Consider the following 20,965-nt stretch of genomic DNA (forward strand, 5'->3'; position numbering starts at 1 on the left):
CAACAGAGAATGGACTCTGTGGGTAGGCCTGAGTCTCAGCAGTGGATGGGCAACAGAGAATGGACTCTATGGCATCTTTGGAGATCCTTGTCTCATAACGTTGTATTAGGGCTTTTTGGCTCCTTTCCTTCTGTTTGTTTTGTCCAATTCCAATAAATTAGTTTTTGTTTTATCTTTGTCTTAATTAGGGTTTTACTGCTGTGAACAGTCACCATGACCAAGGCAAGTCTTATAAGGACAACATTTAATAGGGGCTGGCTTACAGGTTCAGAGGTCCAGTCCATTATCATCAAGGCGGGAACATGGCAGCATCCAGGCAGGCATGGTGCAGGAGGAGCTGAGAGCTCTACATCTTCATCTGAAGGCTGCTAGCAGAATACTTGTTTCCAGGCAGCCAGGATGAGGATCTTATATCCTACACCCACAGTGACACACCTACTCCAATAAGGCCACACCTACTCCACCAAGGCCACACCTACTCTACCAAGGCCACACCTTCAAAGAGTGCCCACTCCTTGGGCCAAGCATGTATAAACTATCAAAGTCTTCTTATATTTTATTATTACACCTATTACTACAGAAGCCTACTTGTTTTCCAATGAGAGACAGATAGGGGATGGATCTTGATTGGAGAGGAGCTGTTAGGAATAGAGAAGGGAAAACCATAATCAGAATATATTATGTGAAGAAAAGAAATCTATTTTCAAGAAGAGAAAAAAAGATAAAGGAAATTTGCCCATAAATAAATGGACTGGGAAACAATCATCCTGAGTGAGGTAATCCAGACCCAGAGAGCAAGCATTAGATGTTTTCTCTCATATATGGATATTAGCTTAGAAATTTTAGATATGTGTAATTCACTTGGAATTCCAACAGAGGTTATGTAACTAGTCAGGGGCTATGAAGGAGGAGAGGAAGTTTAAGGAAGAGAAATAGAATATCATTTTATAAAGGAATAAGGAGGGAAATGGAACAGGAAGGATTAGATGGGAAAGGGAGGGGCACAGCGCAGGAGAGATCATGAGGAGGGGTAATTAACACCAAAGGCTGTCTGACAAAGGTGTATGCAAACCTACTACAGTGGGATTCCCTAAAATATACACATCCATAAAAGGAGTTTAAGTGGATTTACCCTAAAACAGGGGAGGGGATATGCCAACTAGAGACACCATACACTACTAAATAAAACCCTCATTACCAAGTGTAGGTTACCTCTTTCTGAGTTACCAGCCAATGGGATTTCACAGTCCACCTACACATAAAACATTATAGGTCACTACCAGTGCTATTAGTTATGCTCCAGAACTAGCCTGCTTGTACAGTTATGCCTATAAGCACAATATGGCAAAAATGTTAAGGATGTAGCCAACTATGTTTTCATATATTAGATAAAAGGCCTTGTGGTAACTTAGTGAGAATGGCCCCCACAGGCTTATGCATTCGAATGTTTAGTTCCCACTTGGTGGACTGTTTAAGTAAGGATTAGGAAGTGAAGCTTTGCTGGAGGAACTATGTCTCTGATGAGCTTTTCAAAGCCCACACCAGGCCAGGTCTCACTATCTTTGCCTGGTGCTTGTGGATCAGGATGTAAGCTCTGAGGTACTGCTTCAACACTACTATGCCTGCCTGCCTGCCTGCCTGCCTGCCTGCCTGCCTGCCTGCTGCCATGGCAGCACCATAATGGCCATGGGATAACCTCTGAAACTCTAACCAAGCTTCCAATTAAATGCTTTCTTTTAAAAGATGCACTGGTTGTTTCTCTTTATAGCAATAGAACAGTAACCAAAATAGTCCTGCTCTATGACATGGGACCCCTGGGCTTGCTGACCAGATAGGCTAGCTGAATTAGTGAGCTCTGGGTTCAGTAAGAGAACCTGCCTTTAAAAATAAAAAGGTAATGCCAGGCAGTGGTGGCATACACCTTTAGTCCCAGCACTTGGGAGGCAGAGGCAGGTGGATTTCTGAGTTTGAGGCCAGCCTGGTCTACAGAGTGAATTCCAGGACAGCCAAGGCTACATAGAGAAACCCTGTCTCAAAAAACCAATAATAATAATAATAATAATAATAATAATAATAATAATAATAATACAAAAAATAAATAAAAAGGTAAAGAATAGTAGAGGAAGACCCCTTCCCCATATATACACATCCACCCCCCATACATATACATCTGACCCCTCATACAGACACACTTTTAAAAAAACACATGAAAAAAGAAAAAACAGCCAAATACATTTCTTTACAATCTCATTTTATTTTTTTCTCTTTTTCTTATCTTCTCTCTTTTTTCTTTTGTTTTGAGGCAAGATATTTAAAGGTGTGGTATCATGAGCGTATAAGAACAATCAAGGATCTATAATAAGACCCTGCCTTACCCTCATACTCCCCAATACCAAAAAACAAACAAGCAAAAAACAAACAAACAAACAAACAAACCAGGGCCTTATATATCCTAAGCTGGGACTGAACTCTAGATCCTACTGTTTCCCAAGTGCTGGGATGTACCACCACTCTGCTTCCAGTGTCATTATATAGTCATATATATATAGTTTATATCTTTATTATATAATTAAATACACATTTAAAATCCAATTTCTACATAGTTTAAATCACACTGTATGTATAACTATTTTCTTCATAGGTATACCAATATTTCACAGCTAACAAAAGTGTCAAAGTAACATATTGCTAGTTAACTTAGACAAACATTGTACAAATAATTGTTGATACAGGTTTTCTATGATGGCTCTGCTACAACACCATTCAGCTCCTATCCATTTTTAGGTAAGCTACTTTAACCTCTGCGGTGGTTTGAATGTGCTTGGTCCAGGAAATAGCACTATTAGAAGGTGTGGCCTTGTTGGAGTAGGTATGACCTTCTTGGAGGAAGTGTGTCACTGTCGGGCTTTGAGACCCTCTTCCTAGCTCACTGGAAGCCAGTCTTCTGTTTGCCTTCGGAACAACTTTCAGCTCCTCAAGTGCCATGCCTGCCTTGTTTCCTGCCATGATGATAATGCACAGGACCTCAGAACCAGTAAGCCAACCCCAACCAAATGTGCTCCTTATAAGAGTTGCCTTGGTCATGGTGTCTCTTCACAGCAGTGGAAATCCTAACTAGAACAACCTCATAAGCCTTAGTCTCATATCTGTAAATGGGGCTAATAGAGAATACACAGACTCTAAACTGAATAAAGTCGCAGAGAACAGAAAGATCAGAAGTTCAATATTCTCCTTGTCTATATAGAGCGTTCCAAGCAGACCCAGGCTCCATGACTCCTTTTCTAAAAACAATCAAGCAAACAAGCTCACACCATATAGTCTCAGGAGGCTACAGCAGATGGATGGCCATGAGTTTAAGTGCAGCCTACACCGCATGATGAAATTCTATCTCCAAAAACTGAAATAAAACTTAAAAGTACATACAATGTATTGGTTAGTTTTATGTCAACTTGACACAAGCTAGAGTCATCAGAAAGGAGGGAACCTCAAACTGAGAAAATACCTCCATTGGATTGGGCTGTGGGTAAGCTGTAGGGCATTTATTTTAATCACTTAATTAGTGATTGATGTAGGACAGTCCAGTCCATTGTGGGTGGGGCACCCCTGGGCTGTTGGTCCTGGGTGCTATAAGAAAGTAGGCTAAGCAAACCATGTGGAGCAAGCCAGTAAGCAGCACCCCTCCATGGCCTCTGCATCACTCCTGCCTCCAGGTTCCTGCCCTGCTTGAGTTCCTGTCCTGACTTCCTTCAATGATGAACTGTGATGTGGAAGCGTAAGCCAAACAAACCCTTTCCTCCCCAAGTTGTTTTGGTCATGGTCTTTTATCGCAGTAATGGTAACCCTAACTAAGACATACAGAATGGTGAAAACTAAATAAGACAGTACATGTAAAGTTTCTAAAAATTACATTTATTTTCTGCATGTGTGTTTGTGTGGGGGTACACATGCCACATGTTCAAGTGGCAGTTCAAGGATAACATGAAGAATTCATATCCGCTGCCTTCTTTTCCTTGGGGATTGAGCTGAGATTGCCCTGCTTGGCCTCAGTATCTTAAATCTGCTGAGCCACCTCCCTGGTTTATTCAAAGGTCTTCACATAGGATCTGTCACACCATGAATACTAGCAAATTCTAAAAACTATTATTCTCTTAATACAAGATAATCTCAGTTCTGATTACCTCCTGATGGCAAGCTAAAAAGCAATGAAAGAACAGAAAATAGAATTTCTAGCTCTCAATTATCGGTCTCTGTACTCGGTGGAGGATTACCTGGACCAAGGTTAGTAGTCACATGAAGACACGTTTCTATTTGTTTCTTTCACTTTTTGGAATTTAGGGCCTCCTGCATTTAAGGTGAGCAATCTACTACTGAGCAACATGCCCAGATGTGTTTTATTTAGTATGCACAATGTTTGAACATCTGAAAACTGTACGGAACAGCCCATAATTTATAGCTTCTAGATCTACAAAAATGGGAATTCACATTATTCAACTCAATACATCTTTATTTAGTTATAGTGTGTGTGGATGTGGCTTATGTGAGGTCAGAGGACAACTCGAGGGAGTTTTTCTCTTCTTCCACTGTGTAGGTCCCAGGGATAGAACTCAGATCCTTAGGCTTGCATCTTTACTCATGGAGACACCATGCTGGCCTCTTCTATAACCAGTAATACTAACGTTTTAAAATTCAATGTACACAAAAGTCCAGGTTTTTTACTTCTCTTGAAAGTAAGTTGATGCAAGTTGTGGCAGGGGTTGTGGGGGCGGTGGAACATGCTCATAATCACAGCTGTGGGGAAGGCTGAAGTAGGAAGAGGAAAACCCACGGCCTGGTTGGGCTACAAAACTGAATCAATGCTCCAGTAACTATAGCTCTGTAGGGAGCCCAGCATGTTCAGACTCTGGGTTTGATTCTCTAGAACTGAAAAAAGTGGCAACCTGACTTCCCATTAGATGGCATATGCTCATCTGTTGCAGTCTGTACCATTCTATTACGTCTTATAAACTGGTACCTCCACTCATCTGTATTACTCTGCCTTGCTCTTGTGGCCACGAGAGTTGGGAATCTCTGGGGCTTCTTTTGTAAACATGCCATGAAGACCTGTGCTTACTGTTCAAGTTGTTTAAATGTTTTTCATGTACTTGCTTCCTATGTAATAGTGTCTTGATAAACAGGTTAAGAGAAGAACCATAAAACCCAGGCATCTTTTAAGATTCTATTAATTCACAGTCTATAGTGGTGACACATATATTTACAGTGATTAAATTTAAAGTACTTAATTCTCCTAAAAGTAAGTCATCAGCTTGGTGGTAGGGCTCACCTGTAATCCCAGAACTTGGGAGGGAGGTGAAAGTAACAGGATCAGAAGTTCAAGGTCATTTGCCTGTGTAGGGAATTTGAGGCCAGCCGGGACTAGATACACACTCTCTCAAAACAAAACAAAACAAAACAAAACAAAACAAAAAAAACAAGCCAAAACAAATATACATTATGATTACTCCAATAACTAACAAGTGAAGAGCTGCGTACGTTTGTGCCTGTTTAGGTCCAGGTAACTCCTTAAAACCCTTGAACTTCAACTTTTCCTTAGGTGGACAAGATCGCAGAACTAGAAAGGAGGATTAAATAATTCTGATGAAATGAAGGTGTCTATTAATGTCACGCCTCCCATTCTCTCTGGCTCCTATTAAAGGAAAACGTGCTGTATGGAAAAAAAGGCGCGGGGGGGGGGGCGCATTTCTTCAGCCTGGCGACCATCTGGACCGAATTTTCAAAGAGGGATGGAGGAAATAAAGACTCAGAATTGAAACCATGATGAAGCCTAACACTGTTCCCAGGACTCAAAGAAAACCATATAAATCGAAAAGACTAGTCTTTTGTATTTTAAATTTGAACCATAAGCAATGTCCGCACAGTGCAGAGGAAATTGCAAGGCCTAAGGTGCGCATCCTGAGGAAGAGACAGCCCCAGTTCCTCAGGAAGGTTAGTGGGCGGCGCCTGCAGAGCGCAGCGACACCAGGGCCAGGGCCAGCACTGCCACCACAGCCGAAGCCACCCAGCCCGCACCTTAACACCCGGCAGACACCTTGACATCGCGACCTCACCCCAACCCCTGACCCGCATCCCAAAACCCAGACACCCCGACAGCCCGCAGTGGCACCCCTACGACGCCTGGACAGCATTCCCAACACCCGGCCAGCACCCCAACACAAGACCGGTACCCGGACACCCGGATGGCACCCCGACAGCCTGCAGCTCCGCACACGGGGCACCCGGGCGGCATCGACATCCAGACAACCCCAGTTGCATCCACGGCCCAGCCCGCACCCCGACACCCCGGCGCCCCGGCCCGTACACCCGCGGGGTCCCGTCTTCACTCACCTGGTGGCGTCTGCGACGTTCCTGACGAACAGGGAGGTGTTTGGGGGCCTGGTGTAGCGAGACATGCCGCTCGCGGGCCCCACTCCCAGCCGCCCGCCGCGCCCCCTCCCGGGCCGGCCGCGCAGCCGCAGACGCGGGCGGGGGGCGCGGGGCCTGCGCGGCCGCGCGAGCACGGACCTGGCCACTGCCCGGGCCTCTAGGGACTAGATCGGATCCCCCACCGCTGCAGGCCAGCTAGGTGCTCCTAGGGACACGTGCCTCTCCCAAACCGCCCCAGAAAAGGTCTCACGACAGGGCTTCGAAAGAGCCATGTGCACGGTCAGGACGCCACTTGTGGGCATGCACGCTTAGCCACAGCCTTCCCCCTAAAGAGATCAACTCTGTCCTCAGGTTAGAACGACTGAACTCGGGCGTTGGGGAAGAACTGCTGCAGTACCGTAGCTTAAGCAGAAAGGCCTCGAGGCAATACAATACAGGGTAAGCATCAAAGAAACCCAGACCAGAGAGTAGGCTGGGGTCTTTTGTTTGCTTCCTCGTTTGCTCAGGCCTAGAATTCCTTTTGTGGTGGGCTGGGATTAATAGTAGGAAAATTGAGAGTACTGTGTGTATTGGTTAGCGGGGCTGCCTTAACAATGCCACGCATTTGGTGGCTTAATGAAATTTATCTTGAAAAGACTTGGGGTGTAGCTCAGTGGAAGAGTGGTTGGGTTGTCAGGCCTGCAGGAGGCACCCACTGTTCCAGTACCTGAGCAGAGACTGGGGTGGAATCCATAATCTCAGGACTGCGGGGGAGTGGGGAGTGATGGCAGAGAGTTCAAAGGTTATCTGCTATAGAGGAGCTGGAGGTCAGCCAAGGAAGTGAGACCTGTCATTACTGATAATGCATAGGTCTACTCTCACGATTTCCAGATCTGCTTTGAAGCAGCTAAATACTTCTTTTAGCATAACAGCTTTCTGTTTGGGGGCCCGAGGCAGGAACATTTTCAAGTGCAGATGACTAAATAATCTTACACTGTGGTGGGCTCGAGGTGGGGGCTGGAGAGAAGGCTCAGCAGTCAAGAGCACTTGCTGCTCTTGCAGTGGACCCGGGTTCCTTTCCCTGCATCAACGTGGTGGCTTACAGTTCCAGGATGTCAGGCACACAAGCAGTGCACATATATACATGTAAACAAAACACTCACACATACAATAAAAATAATAGTTCGAAAAAAGGAATACTGCACTAAGCTTGGTCAGTGTCTTAAGCAACTATGTTCAGTAACTGATATAGCTATGTGTTATTGCTCTTTTGATTTTTATTATTATTATTATTATTATTATTATTTTTGGTACTCCTAAGAGTTTGGATTAAAAGCCCTCAGTGTCCTAGATTTAAAAAAAAAAAATCATACTTAGCAAAAGTTCTAGGCTTTAAAACCAAAAAGTACTGCTTTGTTGAATCATTTCTTCAAAGCATCTGTTGACACTATACAGAGTTCAGAGGCATATGAAGGAGTGTACTGAGCCTAGTGACTGGGAAGAAGGCTCAGTACAAAAGAGTGTTTACAGTGCCAAATATGAGTTCCTGAGTCAGAGTTCCCAGCAAGCATGTGTAAAAATCCTGGGCATGGCCACACACCTGGCACCCCAGCATTGTGAGGTCGGAGACAGGTGAATCCCAGAAGTTCACTGGCCAGCAATCCCTGAAGAAATGGAGAGGTCCACATCTTCAGTTTTAGTGAGGGTTGCCACCTTGGGAGAAGACATACATGTGGCGTTGTGGAGTGGAAGTCACTCTGCAGCTTCCTCCAGCACATGTCACACAAGCGTGACCCTCTTTCCCCCATTAAACTAGAAACATTTTTAAATTAAAAGAATAAAAAATTAGCCTAGAGTGACAACATGGGTAGGGAGATCTGCTGAAAGTTTTTGATCTCTTTCATGCTTCTTATTTTCTCCCCAAAACAGGACCTCTATTTTAAAAGTATTTTAAGACACTATTGTATCTTTTCTCATTTAGATACTTTACTTTTTTTTTTTTTACCCTTTCTCCCCTTGGAGACAGGGTCTCATTATGCAGCATTGGCTGGTTTAGTACTCATGGTTGTAGCCCCAGGTAGGCTTGCAGGTGCAGTAATCCTCCTGTATCAGTCTCTGCAGCACTGGAATTACAGGCGCACACCATTATGCTTTAGAAAAAAGTTGTGATTGAAATCCCTGCCACAGAGCTGGGGTGTAGCTCCGTGGCATGGCACTAGTAAGCATGAGGCCTTGGGTTTGAGTACCAGCTTTGTAACAGTCCACGAGGAGGAAGAGGGAGAGGAGGAAGAAATAAATTACGGGTCTATAAAGAATATTGGGGGAAAGGAAAAAGTCAGAATCCCTTTCAATTGTTAGAGCTTGTCTTAATAGACAAACTTCTTAAATCATTGTGTATGCTATATTGAAAGCAGATGTGAGGTTGAGATGCATCAGTAAACAAAGGTGCTTACCACCAAACCTGACAGCCTGAGACAGATTCCAAGGACCGACATGGGGAAGGAGAGAACAGACTCCAAAAGCTGTTCTCTTAGCTTCACATGTACAAAGTGGCATACTCATGCCACATGCATACACATGCACAAATCAGTAACATGTAATTACAATATTAAAAAAGAAAGCAGAGGCACACAGGAAATGATATCTGATTTTGGGTATTTACTCCTCAGACACATCTTCGGTAAAATGGCTGAGAGCAGTGGTCGTTATTTGGAATCTAGGATTAGCCAAGACGTTCCTGCCCACCGTATACTGTCTGCCCACCTTATACTCTGTCACTCCAGAGAACCTGGATTGCAGGAGAATACAACTCTCTAATTTATTGTTGTTGTTGAAACAAGGTCTTTAAGCTGTAGCCCATGCTGACCTGGATCTCACTATGTAGCAACCTGACCTTGAACTCATGGCAACCCTTCTACTTCAGTCTTCGAGTACTAGGATTATAGTCCCATCCATAAGCCACCTTGTGTTGTGTGACACTCTTCCTGGGGGTATGTGAACAAATATGTACTCACAACAGACCAAAGTACAGATACTCTCAAAGTTCAGCTTGGTAAATGGATGAGTTTTGTTAGGGTTACTTACAGGAATATGGGTGAGGGGTTCCTGACAGGAGTAGAAGTAACTCAGACAGTTTCATTACCAAGGCTCACTATTAAGCTATCCTTAATAGCTCCGGAAAGTTGAGACTAGCTCACTAAGCAACTTACAAGCAGCTCAACAAATTGGAAAGCGTCTTCCAGACAACTCAGCTGGTCATCTCAGCATCTTCCAGGCAGCTCAGCTGGCCATCTCAGCATCTTCCGGGCAGCTCAGTTGGTCATCTCAGCATCTTCTGGGCAGCTCAGCTGGTCATCTCAGCATCTTCCAGGCAGCTCAGTTTGTCCCAGAGTGCCTCTCAGCAGTCTTTACAGCTTGTATGTGCATAAGGAGGAGGGGCCCTCTGTATATCAGGTCAGTTTCAGGGACTTCCTGAAGCCTTGAGCTGTCCTCTTCCTGAACATAAGGAGCTTCTCTACAGGTCAGAATTTCACCTTCTCTTGGAACAGACTGGGTCTTAATAAAGAGCTTCCTTCACAGATGGAGGGTTATCTGGAAGGAGGTGATTATACAGGACCAGGCCAAACTGAGCCTCAGTTTCATCACTAGCTTTTGGGAAATAGAGCATGAGAGGAGAAAATTATTTCTAGGTAGTTAGTAAAGTTTAAAATCTAAGAGTATCCCATGTATGTGTGTGTATTACATGTTTTTACATGTTTGTGGCACATGTGTGTGGAGACTAGAGGTCAGGTGTCCTCCTCAATCATTTCCTACCTTATTTTTTGAGACATGGTCTCTTAGAGCACCTGGAGCTCACTGATTCAGCTAGATTTGCTGGTCATTAAGCTCCAGGAATCTTCTTCAGTGTTGGAATTGCAGGTACATGGGTGTTTATGTGGGTACTGGAACTCAGTCCTCATGCTTGCTTAGAAGCACTTTAGCACTGGGAGTAGTCCTGATTTTAAAAGGTGCCAAGGGTGTTTACAAGACTGAGTGCTACATGTTTATTATTCTGAAGTAAGATAATAATAATATATATAATGCATGTGGCTGTGTAAGGTAACTAGTTTTTCTCCTATTTCTTCAATGAATCTAATTAGCGTTATCAAAAAATCATGAAACAGAAGGGGTGAAAGGGAGAAGAAAGGAGAGAGGGAGGGAAGAAAAGACACACACAGAGAGAGGAAGAGAGAGAGAGAGAGAGAGAGAGAGAGAGAGAGAGAGAGAGAGAGAGAGAGAGAGAGAGAGAGAGAGAGAGGAAGAGGGACACACACAGATAGAGACAGAGACAGAGGCAGAGGCAGAGGCAGAGACTGAACTGCTATATAATCCAGATTGGCCCTGTACTCTGATACTGTCCTGTCTTGGCCCTTCAAATACCGATTTACAGATGTGTGTCTCTACACACATCAAACTAGCATAAGTTAGCCAGATTAATTATTTAGCTTTGGTTTTGAGTGTCACAGAAGAGAACCATAACTAATTGCAAGGTTAAGTTGTTCTTGATGTGTGTGTGTGCCTTGAAGCCTGTGTAGTAATTTGAAGAATTAATGCTGCAGCTCCCCCAGCAGATGGCGGTAAACCTCCGCTAGTGTGAGCAGCCCTAAAGTACTCCAACCAGGTCCTAACCTTGCCGTGGAAGGGGATAGCTTGGTTTTGTTTGCTGGTTTTGTTGTTGCTGGTAGAGCTGTTTGGTGTGTTTAGTAGTAGGGATTGAGCCTGAGGTCTTGTGATGCCAGTCTAATGCTCTACCACAGACCATATCCCCAGCTGATAGGAGATGTAGACAGGATGAATTAGAAATCCTTTCCCCACACACAAACACTTTGTTTATAAGACACCATTTCATATAGCCCAGTTGGAGAATATATGATTGCCTCTTTTATGAATTTTACACTTATGCTGTGGGTAGGAAGTATGTAAAGGCCCATTCTATGATAACCTAAGCAGGAAGTCAGTCTCTTTCAGAAGTCCATGAGTGTATTGCCTCATGTGAACTGAGCTCTTGAATGTGTTGGATGTGGGTGTTCCTTCTTAATTTGTCAAATCTTTAGAGTTGATTTACTGTATTCAAAAGTATAGGCACCTCTAGCTGTCTAGACCTTCTTACATATTTTTCAGGTATTTGGAAGTGCTTAACTCCCAGTTTTCTGCTTTGTTCATCTCCACTCGCCCACCTGCTTATGGGGCCTGTTGGGTACCCACGCTACCTATCCTAAGAGACTTCATTTCTCAGCCTCCCTTGCAGAGGTGTCAAATTGACTGTTCTGGCCAAATACATGTGAACAGAAATGGAACAGGTGTGGAATAGCATCTGGAAGGAATTCTATTCACCCTTTGTCCCATTGCCTGGTGTTTGGATTGGTAGCTGGGATTCTGTGAGTGTCTTGGACTCAAAAGGATTCCTTGAGGAAGAAATCACAGACCAATGACAGCAGAAGAGGAAAATACCACTTTGTCCCTGATAGCAGTAAACTTGTAGCTGATGCTGGACATCTTTTGTGTAAAATCATATCTTGCTAAATTATGTGTTATTTTGTTTTTTGAGTAAATATTACTGAATTTTATCTATCTGTCTGTCTGTCTGTCTATCTATTTTTGAGACAAGGTCTCACTATATAGTCTTGGCTGTCCTGGAAATTACTATGTAGAGCAGACTCACCTCAAAAGAACAGGGATCCTCCTGTTTCTGCCTTTTGTGTGCTGGCATTAAAGACGTGTGCCACCATACTTCACTATAGCTTTTCCTTAAGATGGGTGTTAGATGAATGCAGGGAGGTGGGTCATTTGAGGTTGTGTACTCTCATGTTTCCCATGATTTATGCAGTTGTTGAATCTCTATTGGCCAAGTGTCCAATGTCTCTAAGAGCTATCTTCCTTGCATACAGAACTTCTACTGACCATACTTATCTTTGCAATGTATAGGCCAGGCAGATTCTCCCACATTCCTAAGATTCCCCAGGTTATAATGAATTAGCTTGAAGGTTCCTCTCAGAGGTGTTGGGAATGTGGAAAACAGCCACTGTTCTGAAATCTAAATAGGTAGACTTGGTTTCTTCTTCTCCTTCTTCTTCTTCTTCTTCTTCTTCTTCTTCTTCTTATTATTATTATTATTATTATTATTATTATTATTATTATTATTTGTTTTATGTAAGTACAATGTAGCCATCTTCAGACACACAAGAAGAGGGCATCAGATCCCATTACAGATGGTTGTAAGCTACCATGTGGTTGGTGGGAATTGAACTCTGGACCTTTGGAAGAGCAGTCAGTGCTCCTAACTGCTGAGCCATCTCTACAGCCCCAGTTTCATTCTTTCAATACCCTCTAAGAGTTAACCACCCTGCTGGAGGCATGTGGCTGAGGATCCTAAACACTCTGTTGCAACATCAGAATTCTTCAGTTGTATGTCAGTGAGTCTCATGGCAGTGACACATCTCAGGCGCAGAATTATCAAGCTCCACATTAATGCCCTTTGATGAGCTCTGCTCTTGGACACTGGGGATAGGGGTCACTTACCCCTGTAATGTCACTGCCTGGGCCTAGCTGTTTCTTGCTTGTGCCTTTTAGCTTGTGAACATTCAACTCATGTGCTTGTCACAACCTCCTCCCAGAGCTGTCTGTCATGCTAGGTCTGAGGCAGGTTGAATTCAGGCTGACCCACTGGTAACTCTTCCCTGATCTCAAATTCCTAGGGCAGCTCAGTTTCAAACAGTAGAGTTCATGTCAGGATGACACCAGACACAGCCCACAGAGGTCTGGGAACTCCTCTCCTCTACTGATTGTAGAGGTGAACTAGTTGAACCACTTTGAGCTCCCTCCCAGTGAGTGATTAAGCCTCCAGCCACCCACCAGAGCTCTCTGAATTCCCAAATGAAAGACACATATACGCCAGCTAATTTTGTATGCCTTGACTAGCTCAATGGTTGGGCACTTCTAAACCTCCTCTCAGCCAAGCACACACTCCCCTCTGGTACTTCTGAGTTAACATCTTTGAAAATCTATATTACATCTCTGTTACCTCAGACATAATCGGGGGAGTGGACCCTAGGACCACTTTCCCAGAATCTTACATGTCAGCAGGTTTTTAAGTCTGTTCTCCTTGCTCCCCCATCATGGAGATTCTCCTCTGTTCTTCTACCCCTTGGTCTCTTGTCTGAGTAATCTAAAAGTCCCACCTCTGTCTTCCTGCTCAGCCATTGGCTGTATGGCAATTCTTTATTACCAATCAAAAGCAAGCTGGGGGCAGGAACCCTCAACATCTGGAAGCACAGCTTTTGGGAGCGGAATTAAGACAAAGCATTACAACCATTTTCTAACATCTCCACCTTTCTGTCCAAAATTTTTAAAAAGAGTTATTTACTTATTTATTTATTTATTTATTTATTTATTTATTTATTTATTTATTATATGTAAGTACACTGTAGCTGTCTTCAGACACTCCAGAAGAGGGCATCAGATCTCATTATGGATGGTTGTGAGCCACCATGTGATTGCTGGGATTTGAACTCAGGACCTTTGGAAGAGCAGTCAGTGCTCTTAACCCTTGAGCCATCTCTCCAGCCCCTCTGTCCAAATTTTTAAAGATTTATTTATTTTTATTTTTATTTTATGTGTATGAGTACACTGTAGCTGTACAGATGGCTGCTGTTTATCTCAGGACCTCTGCTGGCCCCGCTTGCTCCCACCTGCTCCAGCGTAATTCACTGCAGCTGTCTTCAGATGCAGCAGGAGAGAGTGTCAGATCTCCATGTGGTTGCTGGGATCTGAACTAGGACCTTCCAAAGAGCAGTCAGTGCTCTTAACCACTGAGCCATCTCGCCAGCCTCCAAATTTTTAAAAAGTACTTCTCTCAGACAAAAATTCTGCATAACCATAACAATTTTGTAAATTACAAAGTATGATATATACTTAACATCCAGTTCATTGATAAAGTACCCTGTCATTGATCCTGACTTAAAGAATTCACAATTCTATATCTGAATTATGTTGCGATTTTAGCTTGCATTACCATCTGAAAACCATTCTTTCAAATCTGTCTATCTCTCTCAATGCTAAACAACTTGAGTTTGATTATGAAACTATACCTAGTCTTCAACCCTGTCAGAAATCCCCTATTACTCAAAATGTCAGAGCATCTGACAGACCTTGAAATGAAGGAGGAACTATGAAGGACTAGTTTACTTTGTCTTGGCAAAACTAAACTGTTGACTATCCCATATTGTGTGTCCTTTACTGGACAGTAATTTTGTCTGTAGATGACGAGGGCAATTTTTGTCCAGTGGCTATCTTGCCAAGACTGGAGCAACTCCATATGGAGTTTTTGATGTTCAGTCTCTTCTTTGAACCAAGAAAGGGGTATTGTCAGGAGCAGGCATGTCTCTAGTCCAATGATCTTTAGTAATGAGTTAATATTAAATGTCATATTTTGTGGATTTCTGATGTTTTTGAAGACTATCTATATAAAGTATATCTGAATTGCTAAACGTTGACCACTCTTAGCTATTTCTATTTAAATAGAAATAGCTAAGAGAAATCACCTTACTATAATTAGCTCAGAATCTAATATAATCATGAGTTTACTATCTAGCCCTTAACATGTGTTACTTAATCATCCTAAACAGTTTGTAATAGCAGTTAGTAGAAGGGCTGGTCTAAGTCTTGTATTCTTACTTAAGTTGCATAGGCACAATGCCTATCTAAAAATAATGATATTAATTTTGTATCGATATTAGAAATTATACCAATGAAAACCTTAAATCTGGGTTAATCTATAAATTCTGTACCAATGTAAAATTATAACTTCAGTTTGTTATAAAGTTATAATAACGTCTACCATTATAAGTTAAGTTATAAAATATAAAGCTATAAAGCATAACAGTTATAAAGATGTCTACCAATGTAAGCTTGTAGCCATATAAGCTTTGCTTAAGAGTAAAGTTAGTAATCCATCCCATCTGTTTTCTTCCTATTCAAAATTATGACCGCTTCCAAATTATCCCTTCAAAATGACAACTATCTATAAAATAACCATAACCAGACATCCTAAGGAATTGGGATGGTGACTCTCCATAATTTCTTTCTGCTGAATAGGAGAAACAAAAATTCTTTAAAGGGGTGGGGAGGGGTAGGAAAATTAGAAAATTTGGTTAGACTTAAGAAAGCTAGCTTTGGCATCTGTTATCCAGTCTCTGTATGCTTAAAGTTCTGACTGTATCTGTCTGAGAAGTTAAATAAATCGAGTCCATTGGGAATCAGCAGCAATTTCTGAAGTTGTTCTGGAAGCAAGCTCTGGAGGGGACTGGAACAGTAGGTCATTTCAGCATCCCTGAGGATGAATCTTGCCAAAGCTGTATATTCTATAATATATGAATCTCATAACCAAAATTTTGGTACTATTAAGGTATTTGTATGGATTGTGCAAAGTACACATATCAGTTAAGGATAAATTTTGTTCCTTCTTTGAGCAGGTGAAAGACAATTATCTTTTTATGAGTTAATTTGATCAATAACCAATTATAATAAATCTTCTTTAGTGCCATATGAAGGAGGGCAAAATCTTAAGGATTTTATAACCAACAAGATTTATTGTCTAAATTTAGCTGAAGTTTTGGCTGGAGACACTTTATGTCTAAGCCAGTTACTGGGTTGTTTCCCTGTCAAGGAATCAGCAGATTAAGTTACCTGTCCTGTTTGATTTTCTCAAATTTGTCTTCTCTGTAGCTAAGATCTTCAGGGGATCGTCCCCTGTCATATCTGATCCATATCATTCTGGAAGGGGTCCAAAGCCTATTTTCTTTCCTTCAACATAAATACAGAGCCTCTCTCCCAAAATACATAAATACAGAGTCTCTCTCCCAAAATGTCCTTGATCCATTAACTGGAAACTATTAAAGGTATAGACTGAATTAAATTAATAGCTTGAACTCTCTTCCAGAGAATTTTTAATATCATAAATACCACCAAGCTTATAATCTTCATTTGGTAATTAAAACAACTCAAAACAATTAAAGCAATCTCAACAAATATTATCTGTTGAGATGATGCGCTTCCACTATCCCTGTTTTGTTCTTACATAATTAATTTTTAATAGTGAGATCAAAGCTACGTTTCTATTATCTGAAATAGGTTAGGCTCTCAATCCCACACTTTTTGACCTATAATTTAAGATCAAAAGCCTCAATTATTTATCTATGTATATTTAAATCCTCCCTTCTATGGAGATTAATATCTCCATGGGTATATATGTCCCCTTCTCTTTATGCAATTTGAATTAACATAAGTTTCTTTATCTGTCTGAAATAAGTTTTTTCCATTTATCCCCTGCTCTTTGATCTATAATTTAAGAGCAAAAGCCTCAATTATTTATTCATCTATGTATTTAATTTTAATTAAATTCCCTTCTGTTTACCATATAAACCTATTTCCAGGCTCTATTTTTGTCATACCAGGCTGCACAATCCCAGATTTCCCGTGTATACCATGTTCAAAAGGCCCCGAGTATTTGCCCTGGCATAAGCCTTTTCAAATTTTCTTTAAAGCATTTTTTCATTCAACTTCCCTTCTATATATGTGTCTTTGTTTATCTGTCTGTGGGAGGCAGGCAGCTTCTATTGTCTGCCTCTCTCTGTCTTCCTCAGAGCAGCCAGTTGTCTCTGCATAGTAGGGGCTCCCAGAGCTTCTGAGCTCAAACTCTTTGAATAGTTCCAAATCTGAGGAAGAAATCCCCACATGACTTGGACAAAATCTGTAGCCTGCTAAGAAGCCATTTCTCCCCTCCTCCTAATCTTATCATGGCGTGTGTGTATTCCATCAGAATCTCTAAATAATTTTTAATAGTGCATTCTATATTTCATCTTTGCTACCCCTGACATAATTGGGGGAGTGGGCCCTAGGGCCACTTTCCCAGAATCTTACATGTCCGCAGGCTTTTAAGTCTGTTCTCCTTGCTCCCCCATCATGGAGATTCTCCTCTGTTCTTCCCCTCTGTCCCTTGTCCACATAATCTATAAGTCCCGCCTTGTCTCCATGCCCAGCCGTTGGCTATATGGCAATTCTTTATTACCAATCAAAGCCAACTCGGGGCAGGGACCCTCAATGTGTGGAAGCAGCTTTTGGGAGCCAAATTAAGACAAAGCATTAGAACCATTTCCCAACAGCTGGCCCATCCTGCCTGAAGGAGTCACTGTTTCAACAAGACCACCAACTGGATTTGAGGCTAGTGAGAGCTGTAGGCTTGTCTTACAGCTGGGACTGGCAGCCTCCTTCCACCAGGACCACCTGGTGCAGCTTTTGGATAAGGCTCCCTCCTCTCCTAGAGAGCACACTGGGGTTGTGCTCAGCTCAGTTTTCTCCTTGCTGGTGCACTACCCATTGAACATCACACTTGCCAACTGTCCTGTCACTTTTGCGGGTTTCCTGAAGCTTTCTGTCTCTTCCTCTTTTTGGAATAGAGTCCATTTTTTCTTTCTGATCCTGGCATTTCTCTGGTGGATCACATGGAGGAAGTCTGCCATTTTACCTGGAAGTCTTGAAATATGATTATTATTTTTTTTTGAGACAGGGTTTCACTGTGTAGCCCTGGCTGTCCTGGAACTCACTCTGTAGACCGGGCTGGCCTCAAACTCAAAAATCTGCCTGCCTCTCCCTCCCAAGGCATGTGCCACCACTGTCCGGCAAATATTATCTTTTAAAATAGAAAATTAAAAAAAAGACATTGAGAAAGAAAATGAAACTGAGTATGCAGCCTAGGCAGGCTTGTCTAGCATAAGGCCCTGGGTTCAATTCCTAGTATTACAAAAATAATGGGGATGGTAGAAGAAGGACAAAGAGTTAAAATGTGGGCGGGAAGCTTGTTCAGCACACAAACACATACAGACACACCATAAACCAAATCCAGAGTACACTTTAAAAGTCCTTAACCTTGTTTTATGCAATCTCTACACATTTACCATGCAAATTCAAATTAAAGAAAAAAAGGAGCCGGGCGTGGTGGCGCACGCCTTTAATCCCAGCACTTGGGAGGCAGAGGCAGGTGGATTTCTGAGTTCGAGGCCAGCCTGGTCTACAGGGTGAGCTCCAGGACAGCCAGGGCTATACAGAGAAACCCTGTCTCGAAAAACCAAAAAAAAAAAAAAAAAAAAAAAAAAAAAAAAAAAAAAGAAAAAAAGGAACCAAAATTATGTGAGGAGGTACTGGCTGTATCTGGTCAGGATAAGATTCTTAATTCCTGCTGAACATTGGTGACACTCAGGAGAGGCAGGAGGATTGACTTAGAGGCCTGTTTGGTCTATAGAGTGAGTTCCAGGACAGCCAGAGCTACACGGAGAAACCCTGTCCCTAAACTAAAACCAAACCAAACCAAACCAAAACCAAAACCAACCAAACAAACAAACAAAAAGGTAAATCAACCCCTCAAAGCCTCCCAAAACAAAACAACTACCCCAAACCAAACCAAAAATAAGATTACTAACTCCTATTGCTTCCTTAATAGAGAACACACAAGTTAGAAATTGTTTGGAAAATGCAGACTTGGGGGACTGGGAAGCAGCTCAGCAGTGTGTCTACTGTGTGCATAGCCTCCCTCCCTCTTCCTACTGTGTGCATGGCCTTCCCCTTCCTACTGTGTGCATGACCTCCCTTCTGCCTACTGTGTGCACGGCCTCCCCCTGTCTACTGTGTGCATAGCTTTCTTCCTGCCTACTGTGTGCATGGCCTCCCCTCTGCCTACTGTGTGTATGTCTTTCCCCCTGTCTACTGTGTGCATGGCCTTTGATATCATCAGTGAAGGATAAAAAAATCAGACTCAGGTATAATTTATACCTGTAACCCTTGATATTTAAATATTCTCAGCCATTGCTTAAGCTAAAATAGTAACTATTTTGTGTGGGTATATGTGTTGATATGTGAGCATATGTATGTGTGTGTGAGTGTGTATGGTGTGTACATGTTCTATGTTCCATCCTCTACCACCGAGCAATCAAGCTCCAGGCGTTATGCTTGGCAGCATGCGACCTGCCGAGCTGTTTCGCCTGCTCAGTGAGCACAAGATTTGCAGATGTATTCTCTGCTGGCTGCAGTTTGCTCCTTCACTTGGAAGCCTCACCATATGAGACACTCTGGATGGGGAACTCAGCTGGGTGCCCTAACGAGCCTTACCTCAGTCTGTTTCTGCAGGATGCTTGTAAGCCCCAGTTTGATGCTATTACCTTTCCATTGTCACTTGTTCTTTTACTTGGAAGCCTTTTGGAGGGGACACTCCTCTTCCCAAGACTCTATTGTGTCAGTGGGCTTCCTTAGCTTTCTGCTAGAATGTTTTAAGATTCTGATTTGATGACGTTGGCCCTGAATCGCTCACGGACCAGCTAGCCTAGCAGATGGTGCAGTGAACAGCTGTCTCAAGTAACGTGGAAGACAAGGACAGCCAGTCACTGGAGGTTTTCCTCTAGCCTGCTCTGTAGCATGTGCATGCCTGCACTTAGTTATATGATCACACACACACACACACACGCATGCACATACACATGATAAACAAATGCAAGAGTATTAAAGGCTTATACATTGTTTGAGAGCTGTCACATGTCCTTTCTGCACTGTTTCCAGCCAGGTTTTATATTGTATCAATGGGGTGAGGGGCAGCTGATGTTCTCTACTCTTGGCCTTTAGGAGAGAAAGCTTATATATCATAATCAAGTGTTTGTGTGTTGGTCATGGAGGATCAGCATAAAGGAGAGGCCTGTCCCTGGACAGACCTTTGCTGCCCTCATTTCCAGGAATGGCTGTGGCAAGCAGAGCAGCTAATCTCATTTGGCAAGAGAGAAGGAAGCCAAAGGGAGCTGGAAGTCACGGAGCTTGGGGGCAGCCAGGGCTTTGAAATAGTTGCCTCCCTTTTGTGGATCATTGGAGAAAGTCTGTACAGAACTTGAAAATAAGTAGTAACAAACTGTGCTGGCTAGTTTTATGTCAACCTGACACAAGCTAGCATTGTCTGAAAGGAGGGCACTTGAATGAGAAGAGGTCTCCGTGAGATCTGCCTGTAGGACATTTTTCTTTTCCTTCTACTTTCTTCTTTCTTCTTTCCTCCTCCTCCTCCTCCTCCTCCTCCTCCTCCTCCTCCTCCTCCTCCTCCTCCTTCTTCTTCTTCTTCTTCTTCTTCTTCTTCTTTTTTACAAGAACACAAATCTACTTTTATTTATTTATTCTCCATTAGTTTAAAACCGGGATGGGTACAGCATCACAGGGATTCTGTGTCCAATGGCCTTTGTAGGAAGGTAGCTTTGGAATTTGGCACGAATCATACCACTGTTTCCATGGGCCTGAGTTACTTTTCTCCAGATCAATCTGGTTTTGTTTGGTTTGCCTCCAGGAGGCTTTGTACACATAAGCACATCTCTTGCCTAAGTAGAACTCAGTTTCATCTCGGGGAATAAATGCCTTCAATTTTAAGAAGAGCCGTGTGTTCTCTTTGGTTCCGGAGAGCTTGCTTGAAGCCAGCAAAAATGGCCTTGCACCACAGCCTTCCAGACAT

General features: G+C 42.7%; 1 protein-coding gene and 1 pseudogene across 2 annotated transcripts in view; both read right to left on the bottom strand.

Annotated features, from left to right (window-relative positions):
- The window catches only part of Srsf12 (serine and arginine rich splicing factor 12), a 25,913-nt gene extending 19,396 nt beyond the window's left edge, over positions 1–6,517 (bottom strand). For both annotated transcript variants that reach the window (XM_031366427.1, XM_031366426.1), the window contains exon 1: positions 6,382–6,517. In XM_031366427.1, coding sequence (XP_031222287.1) covers positions 6,382–6,446 — 65 coding nt within the window. In that variant the 5' untranslated portion in view covers positions 6,447–6,517. The remainder of the gene's footprint in view (positions 1–6,381) is intronic.
- A 14,131-nt stretch (positions 6,518–20,648) lies between these two features.
- LOC116088936 lies at positions 20,649–20,965 on the bottom strand (annotated as a pseudogene).

This window comes from Mastomys coucha, unplaced genomic scaffold (assembly GCF_008632895.1).
Source record: "Mastomys coucha isolate ucsf_1 unplaced genomic scaffold, UCSF_Mcou_1 pScaffold14, whole genome shotgun sequence".
Classification (NCBI taxonomy): Eukaryota; Metazoa; Chordata; class Mammalia; order Rodentia; family Muridae; genus Mastomys; species Mastomys coucha.